Here is a 14458-nt window from a genome sequence, read left to right as displayed (position 1 = left end):
AGTGTCTGTGTATGGGTCATAAAAAATCATTAGTTATCTTTTAGAAGGAGTATTTGTTTATTACAGTTAAATTAGCTAACATGTTAATGGAATCTGGCAGACAGTAAGGCAGGCAGTCACTGAACTCCAACTCCAGAGGGTGTATTTTTGGAGCAGTGGGCTTTTGTTTTCAGGATAACGGTTTTAACTTTACATTGACAGTTAGAAACAGCCGATCAGTTTACAGTGTAGAACTCATTGCTTGTTATTGTCAAATTAAAAAGTTTCGCTCATCACACACTCTGCTTTTGTGGTCCTGCAGCCTGGCTGAGCTTCCTTGAGGGTCCCACTTCCCACTTCAACCATAGAACATATATTCAATAGTATTTCAATATATTTAATATACCGTTTATGGCTCCGTCTCACTATTTGATATCTGTTTTGCAGTACTAATTTTTAGATGTGTATTTGTTACATATTGCTCCTTTGAATGAGTAGAATATATTTAAACAGGAATACATACTGACCATATGATGAAAAACAATCACACTCTGACAAGCTTTACCACACCTATATTTTCTTTAATTACAAATGTCATGACATTTTTGTCTTTCAATACAATATGTACATCTCTTTCGTCATATGAATTGATAGAATAATTCAGAACATTACAACATATATACATACCAATGAGTACAATACAAACCATTTTGAACTGGTTCTGTGGTCATTTTCAAGTGTATAACGTGAGGTTGAGGGACCTGAACTCTGAAGTCTTCTGATGAAAGGTTGTTGCCCAGCACATTTAATGTGTTAGCACCCCCTTCAGTTAGAGCACTGTGTTGTCCAGTGTTTCCAGTGCTTCTGCATTGAGTAAGAAAATGCCCTTGTGCATGAAACCAAGAAAAAAAGATAAGAGAGGATGAAAAGCCTGAATTTAAATATTTCAGAGGGATATGGGGGGACGAGGTGGATCAGACAGTAGGAATTTTATTTCATATTGCTCTCTATCCAGTCTTTGAAGTTGGCTACATGTGTGTAGACAGTGTAGAGATCAGGATCGCACTCCCCTTCATCATAGCCAAAGCTCACCAGTCCCAGGAGTCTCCACAGTCCTTTGCTCTCCTCCTTCACCTGCGTAAAGCTGAGCGATGGCCTTTCATTGTTGCTGGCTTGGTTCTTGGAGAGGGCGGGGAGGACAAGGATCCCCCCAGTGTCAGAGGGACATATGTTAGATGGTCCATAGTCAGGCTTCTGGCTGGCACAGAGCATATTGTCTGTGACGCTGACTGGCACGCCATTGCGAGCATACTGCTGCTCACATGGGACTATGTCAGTGAGGTGCACGAGCCCAACCCTCGCCTTCTCATCAGGACCTAAACTTGAATCGGGCAGTGGAGACCAGCCTGTCACAAGCCCTTGTCCTGATGTCACCTCCTCTCCCTGGCTGTCTGAGACACAGAGGGGCAGGACTTTCTCCCCGATCCTTGCTTTGTCCAGTAGCTTGACCACAGCCAAGTCGGAATCGAGAATATTGGGGTCGTAGTTTTCATGAACAACAATGGAGGCCACCTAAAAGGAGAAAGAGATAGGCTTACCGCAGCAGTCTAGGTAAAAAGGATCATTAGAGAACAATAGACCCTTTTAGAATCAACACTATCTCCAGCAGCTTACCCTCAGGTGTTGAAGACCTTTACTCTCCCTGTGGTCATCACGGTAGTGCTTCCCCACCACCACCTTGATCTTGGCTGCATCCAAGGGATACACCTTCCCCAGTTCTGTCACACAGTGAGCTGCGACGACCACACTCCTCTGATTCACCAGAGCCCCGCTGCATACCAGCTGCCAGTCAGAAGCCTGATTGTGGTTGCCAGTTCCTGCTCCACCGTCCCTCTTCAGGGACCCTGCCTGGCTGTCCGCCTTGGTCACCTTTGTCTCAGCTCCGTTGCTAGAGCGGCGGTAGATGGCTGCCAGCCAAGGCCAGTGAGCCTCTGCAGGCCTCTGTGGGTCAAAGGTCGGATACTTCCCACACACTGCCAAGGAGGAGGTGACAGGATGAGAGGACAGAGAGGGAGAGACCATAAACATGAGGAGGAGAGGGAAAAGGGAGACAGGAAAATATTAGACTGTCAACACTTAGAGCTTTGAATCTTCATTATTCATCTTTAGAAAGCTTGTATTTTAAATGTGCAAGTAAGATTGCTTGTTTTAAAGACATAAAATGGCGTAGTTGGAACAACATATAAAATACTCAAAAGCCAGTCACCTGAAATGTGAAAGAAGCCTTAGTGATGTAGTCGCCAAACTTGCTGTGAATTTTTAAGTAGAATATGGCTTGAGAATATTTCTAAAATCTCAGTTATACTGTATGTACATTGCACATCCTAGATTGAACACGAGAACTTGACTTTCAATGATTGACTAGTTAATGAAAACATGATTAAACATGATTAAACATGGCAGTACTGAAAAGATGGAAGATTGCGAATGAGGGCCAAAAATTTCAGAGACATCTGGAATTGGTGATTTCAGTCTGTTCTGCCTGTTTTAACTTTGCATGTTTACAGATTTACACATAATATTTTAAGTTGGCACCAATACCACGCATTGAAATAGTACTAAAAGTGTTTAATTTAAATACAGATACAGATATATTAGACACAAATAATTTTGTAATGTATAGAGCATATGAGTAAACTACGGCAATATCAAACATTAAACTGTTTAGTCACATTGCATAGTTATTTTGATAGAAAATTGATTATTTATGGCACAAGAGGTATTGGGGTCTAGACACTGATTTTCTTGCAGTGTACCTGTAGTTTGAAAACTATGCATTTTATAATATCTAGCCCATAACTCCTAATATTTTTATATGCATGGCCCACGAGAAAGAGAAAGAGAAAGAAACAGAAAAACCTTTAACCTCCAGTTTTTGTTGACATTGTTTTAGATGTGTGCAGATCCCTTTTATTAAAGTTGCACACAGGTCACAGACTCAAAACCTTATCAGGTTGGTATAAAAGATATATATAAGAGCAGTCAGCTTTGTTTTTGCTACAAATAGTGATTAAAGTGGCTGGCCCAATGCCGTTTCCTTCCACTCTGCACAGAGAGGATCGTCTTTCATGGATATTGTGATGACGATGAAAATTAAGAACTTTTATAGAGATTAAGAGGCAAAAGGTTCCAAGTGTAAAGCTCTGTGTGGAAGATGTAAGGGCCATCTTTGGTATTATGGGATGAGAATTGTGCTTTGCAACATGACTATATTAATGGGAAGGTACACTGTGAATGCATCTACACTGCAACAAATCTGTCCCATTTTCTGTCCCTGCTGAATGAGGATGACCAAACAGTATGAAATCAGTCAGGGGCCTCATTTATAAAATTGGACTCACAATCAATTTCGATCTTATGAATGACTTCAGCAGAAAACCATGTATAAGTGATTTTTTACAAAACCTTACTTTGAAGTGGAAATGATCTTATCTCTAAGGAAATGTCTAGACTTGCCTTAATTCGTTTTTTTCTGCTGGTTATGTCAGGGTATTGCACTTATTAAAGCAAACGTGAACTCTGCATTAGCATTATGAACATTGTGATAGAAATGATCAGCTAACGTTGTGAGGAATTAATTGTGGCACACGCAAGCACCATGTCTTTTTAATCCACTAGTTAGTGCACTGAATAATATGTGTTGCCTGGTTTCAGTCTCCTCTACCATGACTGTGATCTTGTTTTCCAAAAAGTTAAAGGCTATTCCCAATAAACCCTCATTTGTGCTAGAATTATGTAAGGGAAAATCACTGATTGTGAGGCAGGTACTGTCAATTTTAAGTTAATTTGACATGTATATGCCACTGGTGCTTAAGTTAAAAATGGGCCTCTTAGATCCCACACAAGGTTTTTTATGTTCAGTCAATGATCTTAAGACTAAGCTCAAGTATGAATCCAAGAACATTTTTATAAACATGGCCTGGTCTTCAGTAGCAAAACAGAGACACACAGTCTGCTGCTTTAGAGGCCTGTCAGTCTTTCAGCTAAACTCAACCTGTCTATCTGGTTCCTTAACCAGGATGTCCTGCATTGTTTGTACTATTGCTATGCGTGAGTTACTAAAACTTGAATGGCTGTTATGTAAGCAGGAGAGTTCATTCAAGAAGCAGTGACAAAATTGTCAGGATGTGGACATGTTGCTATCTTATCATCTGTGAGAAATGTCACAGCACCTGTGATATAGCTCTTCACGCTATCCAAACAAACTGTTTTTAAATCAAATATTGTTACTGCTGATGATGAAGAAAGAGGACACTGTTGTGTTTTTAATCAAAGATGTTAATCTTTTAAACTCTTATTGCATCTTTGTCACAGCAGAGACATAAAAGTCATTTATTTGATTTTCATCTTAAAAGCTTTGGGAACTTTGAGTAGTAATGAGCAGACTGCAGGCAGGAACACCAGAGAGATGTGAGAAGAAGAAGCTGACAGTCCTTCAGCAGATAAAGACAGCATGTCTTAGTGATCACATAATAATTTCTTATTAAATATCATTGTTGATATGTGGATGTAAATCACTGTATTAAAATGTGTCAGTGTGTTTGTTTTGTGAGGGTGTGCTGGTGATTTTTAGTGGTACTCTGCTGCCCCCACCTGGTGAACAGGATACATGACGCCCGCTCCACTTCCCAGTCTTCAAGCAGGTTCGGCGAGAGCTGCCAGAGTGTTGGTAGTACTGAGAGGCGCACTCATACTCTATATGTGTGTAAAGGTGGTGGAAGCCCTGAGGCAACTGAGAAAGCACTGGAGGGCTTTTAGTGTGGCCATCAGACTGGAGCTGTCGACCCAGCCCTGAGGAGTACAGCTTGTGCACAGGTGTCTTTCTGAGGACAAGGATATGCAAACATATGTCTTGAGTAACCCTTTTGCACTGTATGACATTAAAGTTATTGCTTTCAGTTCTTCTGTCAATAAATAGCACGATAATTTTACATTATGCGAACATCAAGCATTTTGTGATAATAATGACGCTTATCATATCACATAATGCATTAGTAAATACCTGGATGGTGCCTGAGGTGCCAGGACTTTTTGTCTAACCAGCTCTGACACTTTTGGTTCCCGACATGCTGCAAAAAAACACACATACAAAAAACACTTAACACATCAGACAATACACACCAAAGTCCCATTTACATCTGTTGTTATTTGAATGGAACTACTGTAACAGGAAGAGTGACTGGACTGTGGGGAATTGTGAACTATGCTGTAATCGGTACCACTGTCTAAAAGCAGGCCCACATGGAATCTACTCCCACAGAATTCCGACGGCACCTCTGCAGTTTTTCCAGCGATTTTAAACTAATAGAGATGCTCCTTGTAAAACTCAAGCACATTACCAGTTACATAATTATGTATTTTTGTTTGTATATGTGTTGACATGGAAATTTGTTGGGAGATGAATGATTAAAGGTTCATGATTTTGCAAATTAATATTTGGTCTCTCTGCTCAACATTGAATCTTGTGTTTTAGTGGCCATGTGTCTTACATTTTCTGCTGGTTGACTCTTCCAACAAATGTTTGCAGTTGGTAATGAAATAAAATCTCCACTAAAATCCACTAAATATTTGTTTCAGCCCTTCTTGAGGTAATTTTAGCTCATTTTAATGTCCTATTTGTGTGCTTGTTTTTGCCCCAAAACAATCATTGTGAGCTTAAATGATCATGTTATAAACAAACAAACAAAAACTCAGCAGATATTCAGTCTGGATCGCCACAGAGAACCGCAAAAATAGATGCAGATTCCATTTGGTCCCACCAATATGGCATACATTGAGGGTTTTAGAAGTTGTAGGTAATGGCTTTTATAGCATTTAATGAAAATATTGATACTTTGGGAACTACACTTATTGACTTTCTTGCTGAGAGTTACAGGAGTTAGATCAATACCTCTCTCATGTCTGTAAGTAAAAAATGAGTCAGTTAGCTTAGCCTAGCATAATAAAAACTGGAAACAGAGAGAAACTAGGCCAAACTAAAATATTTCAGTTTATTTCAGGTAGTTTTCATCATACTGATGTGAAGTGTTCCTTTTTCTTATATGAATGATAGCAACTGAGCCGGCTGGGTGTATGGGCAGGACCTTGATATCATGTCTCCAGCTGTGATCACTACTGTGGAGGCTATGACTTTACAAGGACAAGATGCCAGCTCTGTTATCTGGGATGTTTGGCTTCACTTTTGTACAGTCAATGAGCCAGATTTGCTGTTTTGCCGTGTTTCAGAAAGCAAGAGAAAAGAGTATTTACTAAAATGTTGGACCAACCATTCAACAAGGTTAAAAAAAAATTATAATTTGGCTGCTGTATATCCTCACAGTGTGGAACTTGTTTTGTTTTTTTCCCTAACTCCTTAATTAATCCAGAACGTTGAGCCAATGGACTGTTAGACCACTTAACTTTTGGCAAAGAGCTGATCCAGACCAAAACCCATTAAGAACTAATTAACATTTAGAGCTCCAGACTGATGGATTATTGTACTTTGAGAATCCTTCACTAAGCATTTAATGTTAGTGTCTGTCTTTTAGTATTTTATAGAACCCTTTCCTTACTTTATATCTACAAGTTTGATGACCTGATATAAACTGGGAGACAAATGACACTTTATTAATTAAATTCCCTTTTTCTGATTAAAAAAACAAAAAAAACAATGAGTCAGCAGTGGGCTACATGTCTGTGCTTAAAAACCCTTTAGATGGTATACCCTATTAGCTATTTATCATGCAGTAACTATCAAAAAAAGTATGTTGCAATACCTTTTCAAAACTTTTAAATACCGCAATATTGATAAGCCAGCCACAGGGGTTGACACGCAACAGCAACAATAGTCATGTTTTTTTTCCCACACTTCAATGTGTGTAAAATGATAAGCAATACAAGGGTTGATAGTGGTTCAAGGTCAAGGTTGGATTGATACCGGTTTGTGACATGGTTTCAAACTGGGAAGCTGTAACTTTTGCCACCTTTCATGTTGTTTTAGTGTTAATTTCATAGATTAATTTGATAAACTCAGTGTTCGTATGCTGCATATATGTATACTACACTATTGAGCCAAGCTAAATAACTGCAGGAGAACTTCCGTCACTGTGATAGTCCTATCCATGCCTACGAATATGTTTTAACTTCCAAAAACAACCAGCTAACATCGTCATCAGTACTGAACCAAAAACAGTGAACAAACTGCCACATTACCTCTGACACAGAGGGGCTGTTTGCCACTCCAGGTACCATCTGACTGGCAGGTACGTTGGGCATCACCGCTGAGAGCGTAGGAGTGGTTACAGAAGAACTCCACTGTTTCCGGCTCCGCCCCAGGCAGCGGCTGGTGGTAACCGTGGTAGAGGCGAGGGAGAGGAGGGCAGCTTTTCTCTGCAGGGCGGCAACAGGCAGCAGGTGATGAGTGGATTAAGACCAACAAGAGGTGGTTGGTATTCACTTTTATTTTTCTCAATGACCTCTCTTACCGGTGATGCTTTGGTTGGCTTCGTTCTCCTTCTGTTTTTCTTTCTCTTCCCTCTCCCTCTCCAACTCTTCCGTTGTTTTCTCAGCAGGATCTTCCTCTGTCTTGTCCTCTTTAATTGTTGGCTTTTCCTTCGGTTTCTCACTTTCCTCACCTCCCGCTCTGTACATGGTGTACTGTGTAATGTTGACTCTAGTGGGGATGACTTTCCTCTCTGTCTCAGGAGAGCCTATGCTGTTATTTTCTTTATTTGTGTCTATTATATCATATGTAACTGTGTCGTTGTTTGTCATTTCTAGTTGAAAAATCTCCACTGTGTTTTCATCCTCTACTGTGACCTTTCTCAGCTTGGTATCATTAGGGCCAACTTTATCTGGATCTCTTTTTCCATTCACCTGCTCCTCTTTCCTTTCCTTCTCTTCTTGTCCTTTGTCTTTTCTCACGACTATTTCTGTGATATCTGTCTTTCCCGTCTCAATATTTGTGTCTGGGCTGTCCTCTTTTTTCTCTGGTGGCTTTCCTACCTCAGGTTCTGTCTTTTCAACTGTATTCAGGCTGTTGTCTGGGCCTTCGCTATCCACTTTGTCCTTGCTGCCTCTAGTGGGTGTCTCTGACCCAGTATTTCCTTCCTCCGGCCCTCCTTCATTCCTACCCTCAGACTCAGTTTTCTCTGGAATTGTATCAGTATATTTTTCTTCTTGGTCAACTGCTGTTATATTCTCATGCCCAGTGGTTATATCTTTCTCTCCAACACTTTCTTTTTCTCCAGCTGTGCTCTCTTGACCTTTCTCTTTAGTTTTGCTAACATCTTTGTCAATGTATATATCTGTTTCTGTCTTTGTTGTCTTGTCTATGTCCACTGTTTCTATCTCTTTTGCCTTGTCTTTGTCCTTTTCTGCTTCAGGTAAAGTATTATTCACTGTGGATAAAGAACATAAAGAAGATCATTACTTTGTCAGCAGTGGAATGTAATTAAGTACAGTTACTCAAGTACAAAGTTGAGGTACTTGTATTTTACTCAGCAGAGAGGTAGCTTGTCTTAGTTACACAGCAACACCAAGCATTTTACTGCAATAAATACTTTTACTTTTAATTCTGCAAGTACATTTTGTTGATAAAACTTACAAATGTTTACTTAAAGGCACTTTCTGTAAATTCTGCCAGCAGGAGTCTCTCTCACATTAAAATCTGACATGACTCTAAAGAAATTACGTTCATGTATGAGGCGTTACATTGAGCCATGTTTGTTGACTTCCCTCCTCACTCTCTGACATATCAAACGCATGCTGAGTTTTCCCAGAGTTATAGCAATGAGCAATTAGCTAGCAATGGCTAGCAGAAAATGCACCATTACCTTGAATAAATTACAGATTTTTCTACATTTGAAGATTGTTGGAAACATTTGGGATAATCTAAGTGCATGATTCAACTAAATATGTAACATATGTCCAACCTTTTTAAGACATTGTAGTGTGGAAATGTTAAAAATGATCACTTTAAGTAAGGTTTTGACTGGTTTACTTGTCCACCACAAGTAAACCAGTCAACCAGTATTCTGTGGTGTCTGTAGTACCTTGTACTGACTCATTTTCTGATCCATTATCCTTATAAGCATACAGCAACTGTATTATGCCACTGCACAATTTGTACAGACTCATCCAATATTTAAGGCGCTTTGTCTGACCTTGGATGCAAACAGGAGGAGTTCCACTCCAGGTGTTGTTAGGCAGGCAGGTTCTCTGGGAGTTTCCACTGAGTTCATAGGGCTGGTAGCACAGGTACTGTAGAGCAATCAGGACATCATTGGGTCCATAAACCAAGAAGTGGTCCCCGTGCATTGGCTTCGCTGGTAAAGTACACAGTCTTTCCACTGGCACTAGAGTCGAGGAAAGAAAATTGGGCTTTTAGAAGTTGCAAATCTGCTTTTTTCCACAATCTGCACCATCTCTGGGGCAGTGTGCATCCAGAGACAAGCAAATGACACGCGTATGACTCTCCCGGATTCCAAATTCTAATTATTTGGCAGAAAAAACAAACACATCATTATCTTACCACACTCTGGGGCAGACGCACTCCATGTGCCATCGCTCAGGCAGATGGCGGTACGGGACCCCCGCAGCTCAAAGCCAGGGTCACAACGGAAAGTGATGCGTGCCCCCGAGTGATGGAATAAACCCTCTGTGGATCCATGGGTGGGCACGGGAGGCCTGTGGCATCCAACCACTGAGTGGAAATACAGGCATGCACATTTAATTCATGAACGTCTTATTTTCCTGGTCTATAACAGAGTGCTTAAGACATTATAAAGATTTAGGAAACATCTCTAGCATTCCTCAGACAACAGTTTATTGCACCTCCCTGCTGTCAAAGACCACACAAATAGACCTGCAGTGAGTTAATTGCCTGCTGGTGTTTGTAGGTCAGACAGGTAGCTCATGAACAAAAAAACTCAGCTCTCAGACTCACTACTCTTAATTTAAAACTGCCCAGAGCTTTAAAAGCACAGCCTTCTACCACAGAGGCCCATTAATGAATAATTTCACCCATCATGGTAAAGTGTGAACAGTTCACAGCTAGACTTTAACACACGGCTTGTAAATGAGGAAGAAATAGAAGCAATAAAAGAGATTTAGTCAAACTCTTCAACTTTCCAGTGTTGTTAAAGTGGAGATCATGAAGTAGGGTAGAAGAGACTGAAAATGTGGTGGTGGAATACTGTGTGCAACTCTGACAACCTTCTGCAAAATAAAAATATCCTTGTCATAAAAAGAAATTATTTCAGCATTTTATGATGTGCACAGAGTATCTATTTCTATCTTAAAGGAGCAATTATCGACATCATACCATTCAAAAATAAGCACTGCAAGTCCAAATAGCAAGTTGGAGCCATAGATGGTGTAAGATGATCAACTCTTTAATTGTTTGTCAATCAAGTTAAAGTTCAGTGACTGCCTGTCTTACTGCCAGACAGACTCCATTAACATAGTGCTCAATTTAACTGTTAGAAGCATCTGCTCATTCTAAATGATTATTAATGGTATCTTACAACACATAAACAGACACTAACTCATTCAGCGGACATTCGGCATTAATTTCAACTTTGATAAAAGTGAGACAGGAAAACAAAAACATACATTCTGAACCAGAAGGAAAATTTCAAAGGAGAACATGCTGGCTGTGGCATTGTTGTCAAGGAAGCCAGTATTTCATCTTGGCATGTTTCCTTAATTTCTGATTATATATCGGGGTCATTTAATGGTCTAGTACAGTACATATATTACATATTTGTCCTTTAAAGGCAAATTGCAAATGCGCACACAAACGTTGTGGTACTCCTCCACCCACAGCTGAGTTCACAAAAACCCAAACACACATGTTAACACTGAGGTTATCATACCATTACAGCATCTCTGTGTGAGGATCCCTCAGGAGGTTTTCTGTGGTGTTGACTTTAAGTTGTGTCAGATCCATGAAATGTGCTGTCTGTGGTTTTATAGCTCAGAACCAAGGAACCCTCCCTATAATCTGGGCGTTTTTTTACTTACGGTATTTTCAACCTAAGTTCCTTAGGGGATGGAGAATTTTGTTGGCCAACCAAAAGTGGAAAAATAAACTGCAGTTGACCTCCTTTGGATGTTTTTTTTTTTTTAAGCTGAAGCACCCTGAGGTGTTGTGGTCTGTGTTGTATTATGCTTATATGATCCACCTTTCATGTCAGATTTTGTCAACAGACATAATGAGGTGAGTCTGGGATAATTAGAGTGGAATGCTAACATACTATATGTAGTGACACATACTGTCAGTAAATCATCATTCCTTTCATAAATGATTTGGAAACTAGGTGAACACTGCTCTCCAAAACAGATCAGACTCAAAAATAGATTAGACTATACTAAAGAGAAAGTAAAAAGGGAGAAATTCCTTCAATATCTTTTTTTTTTTTTTTTTAAAGTTATTTTTTTGGGCATTTTTTTGCCTTTAATGATAGTGACAGCTGAAGGTATGACAGGAAAGGGGGGGTGAAGAGACAGGGGATGACATGCAGCAAATGGGCCGCAGGCCGGATTCGAACCGGCGGCCGCTGCAGAGGACTACCAGCCTCAGTATATGGTGCGCACACCCTACCAACTGAGCTATAGGGGCGCCCTTCCTTCAATATCTTGAGTTTATATATGATTCCATGTCTAGATTCTCTCATACAGAATGAGTTTTAGCTCAGACTTACAACAGATGACAGGTTGATTATTGGAGACCTAACATACGGCTGATGTCAGGTTCATGCTTAACGTTTTTCATCTGACTCCAGGGCAGAGGAGTAGACTATATTTCCTCTACAAAATGTCAGACATTAGCTCTATTCCAGCTCTCCCCATTAAAATTAACAGCTGAGAATCTCTCATGGGAATACAGATGAATGCACACTGTGTAGAATGAAACTTGTGCCTTTTTTACAGGTCTCTCCTCCAATGGAAAAGCTGGCTTGTGTTACAGAAGTAGAACTGTTTCGCTATTAGTTTTATAGACTCTAATTTAGCCCTGAAAATGACACCAGAAGAAAAAAGCTGGGTTCAGGAAGTCTGTTTTTGCAGGATCTTAAGGGAGGTGTATTGGATGTAAAAACACATGTTAGGGTCCAGACACCCATAAATTAAAGACTGTTGCAGGTCAAGCACATCTTGATTGAAGAGTTAGTGGGGTACATGATGAAGTGGAGCTCTGTCGTGGTGTTTGTGCAAAATGGTTGCACAGATTTAAGGTGACATACAGTGAGTATCTTCAGAAACCAAACTCACAAAGAAAAACAGTATTTTTTCCTTCTCCATATATTTTGTTAGAGCTTTAATTTCTTTTCCCTTTCAGTATCCTGAACTTATCCATCTATCTGCAGTAGTATCAGTTAAAGAGGTAGTTTGAGGGGTGTATGAGGAACTTATAGTATTACCTACAACAGATGCTGGTTGGCACACCCCTTATGAGGAGAAACAAGATGCTAAGCGATGTACCACTGTGGACGGGGCCAGAAACAAAAAGTATTTTAGCTTCTTAAAAGGTCCACCTAAAAAAGATGATGACCAGATGGTAAACCTCCATTATATAAGCCAAATATCACTCTCTCTAAACCAACCAAACTCCATAAGTGAAATCAGTCATTTTAACTCACAGAGAAAGGGAGTTACTTGTCTCCAGCTGCCTTGACATGTTAGTTAATTTGCCTGGAGTTTGGTTGGTTTGGAAACAGTGATATTTGGCTTCTCTAATGGTGGTTTCCTGTCTGAAAAGGCTGTCTGACAGCAAAGTAAAGCAGTGAAAATACTCTAAATACAGCGTTCACTTAAGCTATTGTTTTTTTGTTGTTGTTTTTTTTCAGTGGACCTTTTTTTAAGTGGCTAAAAAACATTTTGTTGCTGATGCTGTTCACTGCAGTACATTGCTTAGGTTCTGTGTTGGTGCCCCTGTCTTTTTCTCTAAACTGCAGGCGTACTGACCGGCATCTACTGTAGCTAATACACTGAGTGTTGATAAGTACCTCATACAACCCCACTTCAAAAAAATCCAAATCAGCCCTTTAATACACTAATTGGTTCAATGATTAGTTTCATACAAAATTTCTAAATATTTGTTAAAGTAGGTAGTTGTTAGGATTTGCAGCACATTTACTAACACCTATTTTATATTTCTAGAAAGGCTGATTGACCAAAACCCATGCATTCCCATGCATGGTTTTAGGGAAGGCAGCTGGCCTGAAGCTAGTCCAAACCACAGACTTCTCCCTTGTGACAGTGAATCACCGCCTGTGTCTGGGCAGCAACAACAGCAAAAAAAAAAAAAAAAAAAAAAAAAATCTTGCAGGCACAAGTCAATTCTCAATAAGTTTGTCATAACTAGGTGTGTCTGATTTCAGATAAAAATGACTCAAATAATTCGGAGCATTCGTAAGCATCAGTACAATAAGACACATGCCTTTCAGATGCTTCAAGAGATGGAAAATTCAAGTCATGCCTACAGTATGCTGTAAAGACTGGTTTATTCTTTCCTCTGATTAGAATCTGCAGGCACCTTTCCTCACTTCGATTTGCCCCTAGAAACATAAAATATCCTATTTTAAAAACAGGTTTCAGTTACAGACTCACCATTTTCACACCTCTTGCCTGTGTAGCCAGCCAAACAGGCACAGTGGTAAGAATAAGAAGTGTCCAGGATACAAGTCCCATCATGCAGGCAGGGAGAGGAGCTGCAAGCTGTAGACAAACAAGTGTATGACATTAGGGTACAACAACAAATCTTGTACATATTAGTCATGTAGTGACACAAACTAAAGGAATGACTGTTCACACCAGGCTACATCAAAGGATTCATATTCAAAGCTGGCACCATATAAATGTCATTGTAACTTTCCATTTCTCAATGTGTGTGTGGGCATTTCTACACAGAAAGCCTCTGTTTACTTTTACTAGGCCTGGCTTAGCCGCTGGTAAATTACGTCTGCGCGTGTGTGTATGTTCGCGTGTGTGCTTCTGAGTGTTAGACCTCGAGAATGAGGACATTTCTGGAAAGTAAATATATCGGTCAGTCCTCTGTTTCTCAACGGGCTATTAACAGGCTCAACACCCTGACGAAGGCTTTTGCCAAATCATGTAGGTGTCAGTCATACGCTGTTAAAGGCTTTTTTGTTGTACTCTGGACTCTGGGTGCCTTGGAAACGTCTTGTTTGCATTTGTTGCGACATATGACTCAAAAAATCACTTTGTTCATTGAGTATGACTTCACAAATGACTTGTATTTGCATTGTATAAAGCCAGGACACACTCTTGTTGGGCGCTGTCATTGGATTAGGACTTGGGTTGGTGTCTAAGGTCGAATTTTCTACGATTAGCATAAGGGGTTAGGATTTGGGAGAGTTCCTAGAAGTAAATTATTAGTAGTAAATATATATAAATAGTAGTTGTGGCAGTAATTGTG

The 14458-nt window shown here is 40.0% G+C and overlaps 1 protein-coding gene across 1 annotated transcript in view; it reads right to left on the bottom strand.

Moving 5' to 3' along the window:
* Window positions 1-536: 536 nt before the first annotated feature.
* pamr1b (peptidase domain containing associated with muscle regeneration 1b) overlaps window positions 537-14458 on the bottom strand; it is a 30989-nt gene continuing 17067 nt past the window's right edge. Inside the window, exons 6-14 of the mRNA XM_084734750.1 lie at window positions 13630-13737; window positions 9551-9721; window positions 9183-9374; window positions 7503-8417; window positions 7231-7407; window positions 5042-5108; window positions 4633-4862; window positions 1654-2012; window positions 537-1551 (exon numbers count right to left, since the gene is read on the bottom strand). Of these exons, the coding sequence (XP_084590876.1) occupies window positions 970-1551; window positions 1654-2012; window positions 4633-4862; window positions 5042-5108; window positions 7231-7407; window positions 7503-8417; window positions 9183-9374; window positions 9551-9721; window positions 13630-13737 (2801 nt within the window). The 3' untranslated portion in view covers window positions 537-969. The remainder of the gene's footprint in view (window positions 1552-1653; window positions 2013-4632; window positions 4863-5041; window positions 5109-7230; window positions 7408-7502; window positions 8418-9182; window positions 9375-9550; window positions 9722-13629; window positions 13738-14458) is intronic.

Source organism: Lutjanus erythropterus, chromosome 13 (genome assembly GCF_056507025.1).
Source record: "Lutjanus erythropterus isolate fLutEry1 chromosome 13, fLutEry1.hap2, whole genome shotgun sequence".
In the NCBI taxonomy this organism is placed as follows: Eukaryota; Metazoa; Chordata; class Actinopteri; order Lutjaniformes; family Lutjanidae; genus Lutjanus; species Lutjanus erythropterus.
The sequence above is the reverse complement of the archived record's forward strand: the minus strand, read 5'-3'. Positions and strand labels throughout refer to the sequence as shown.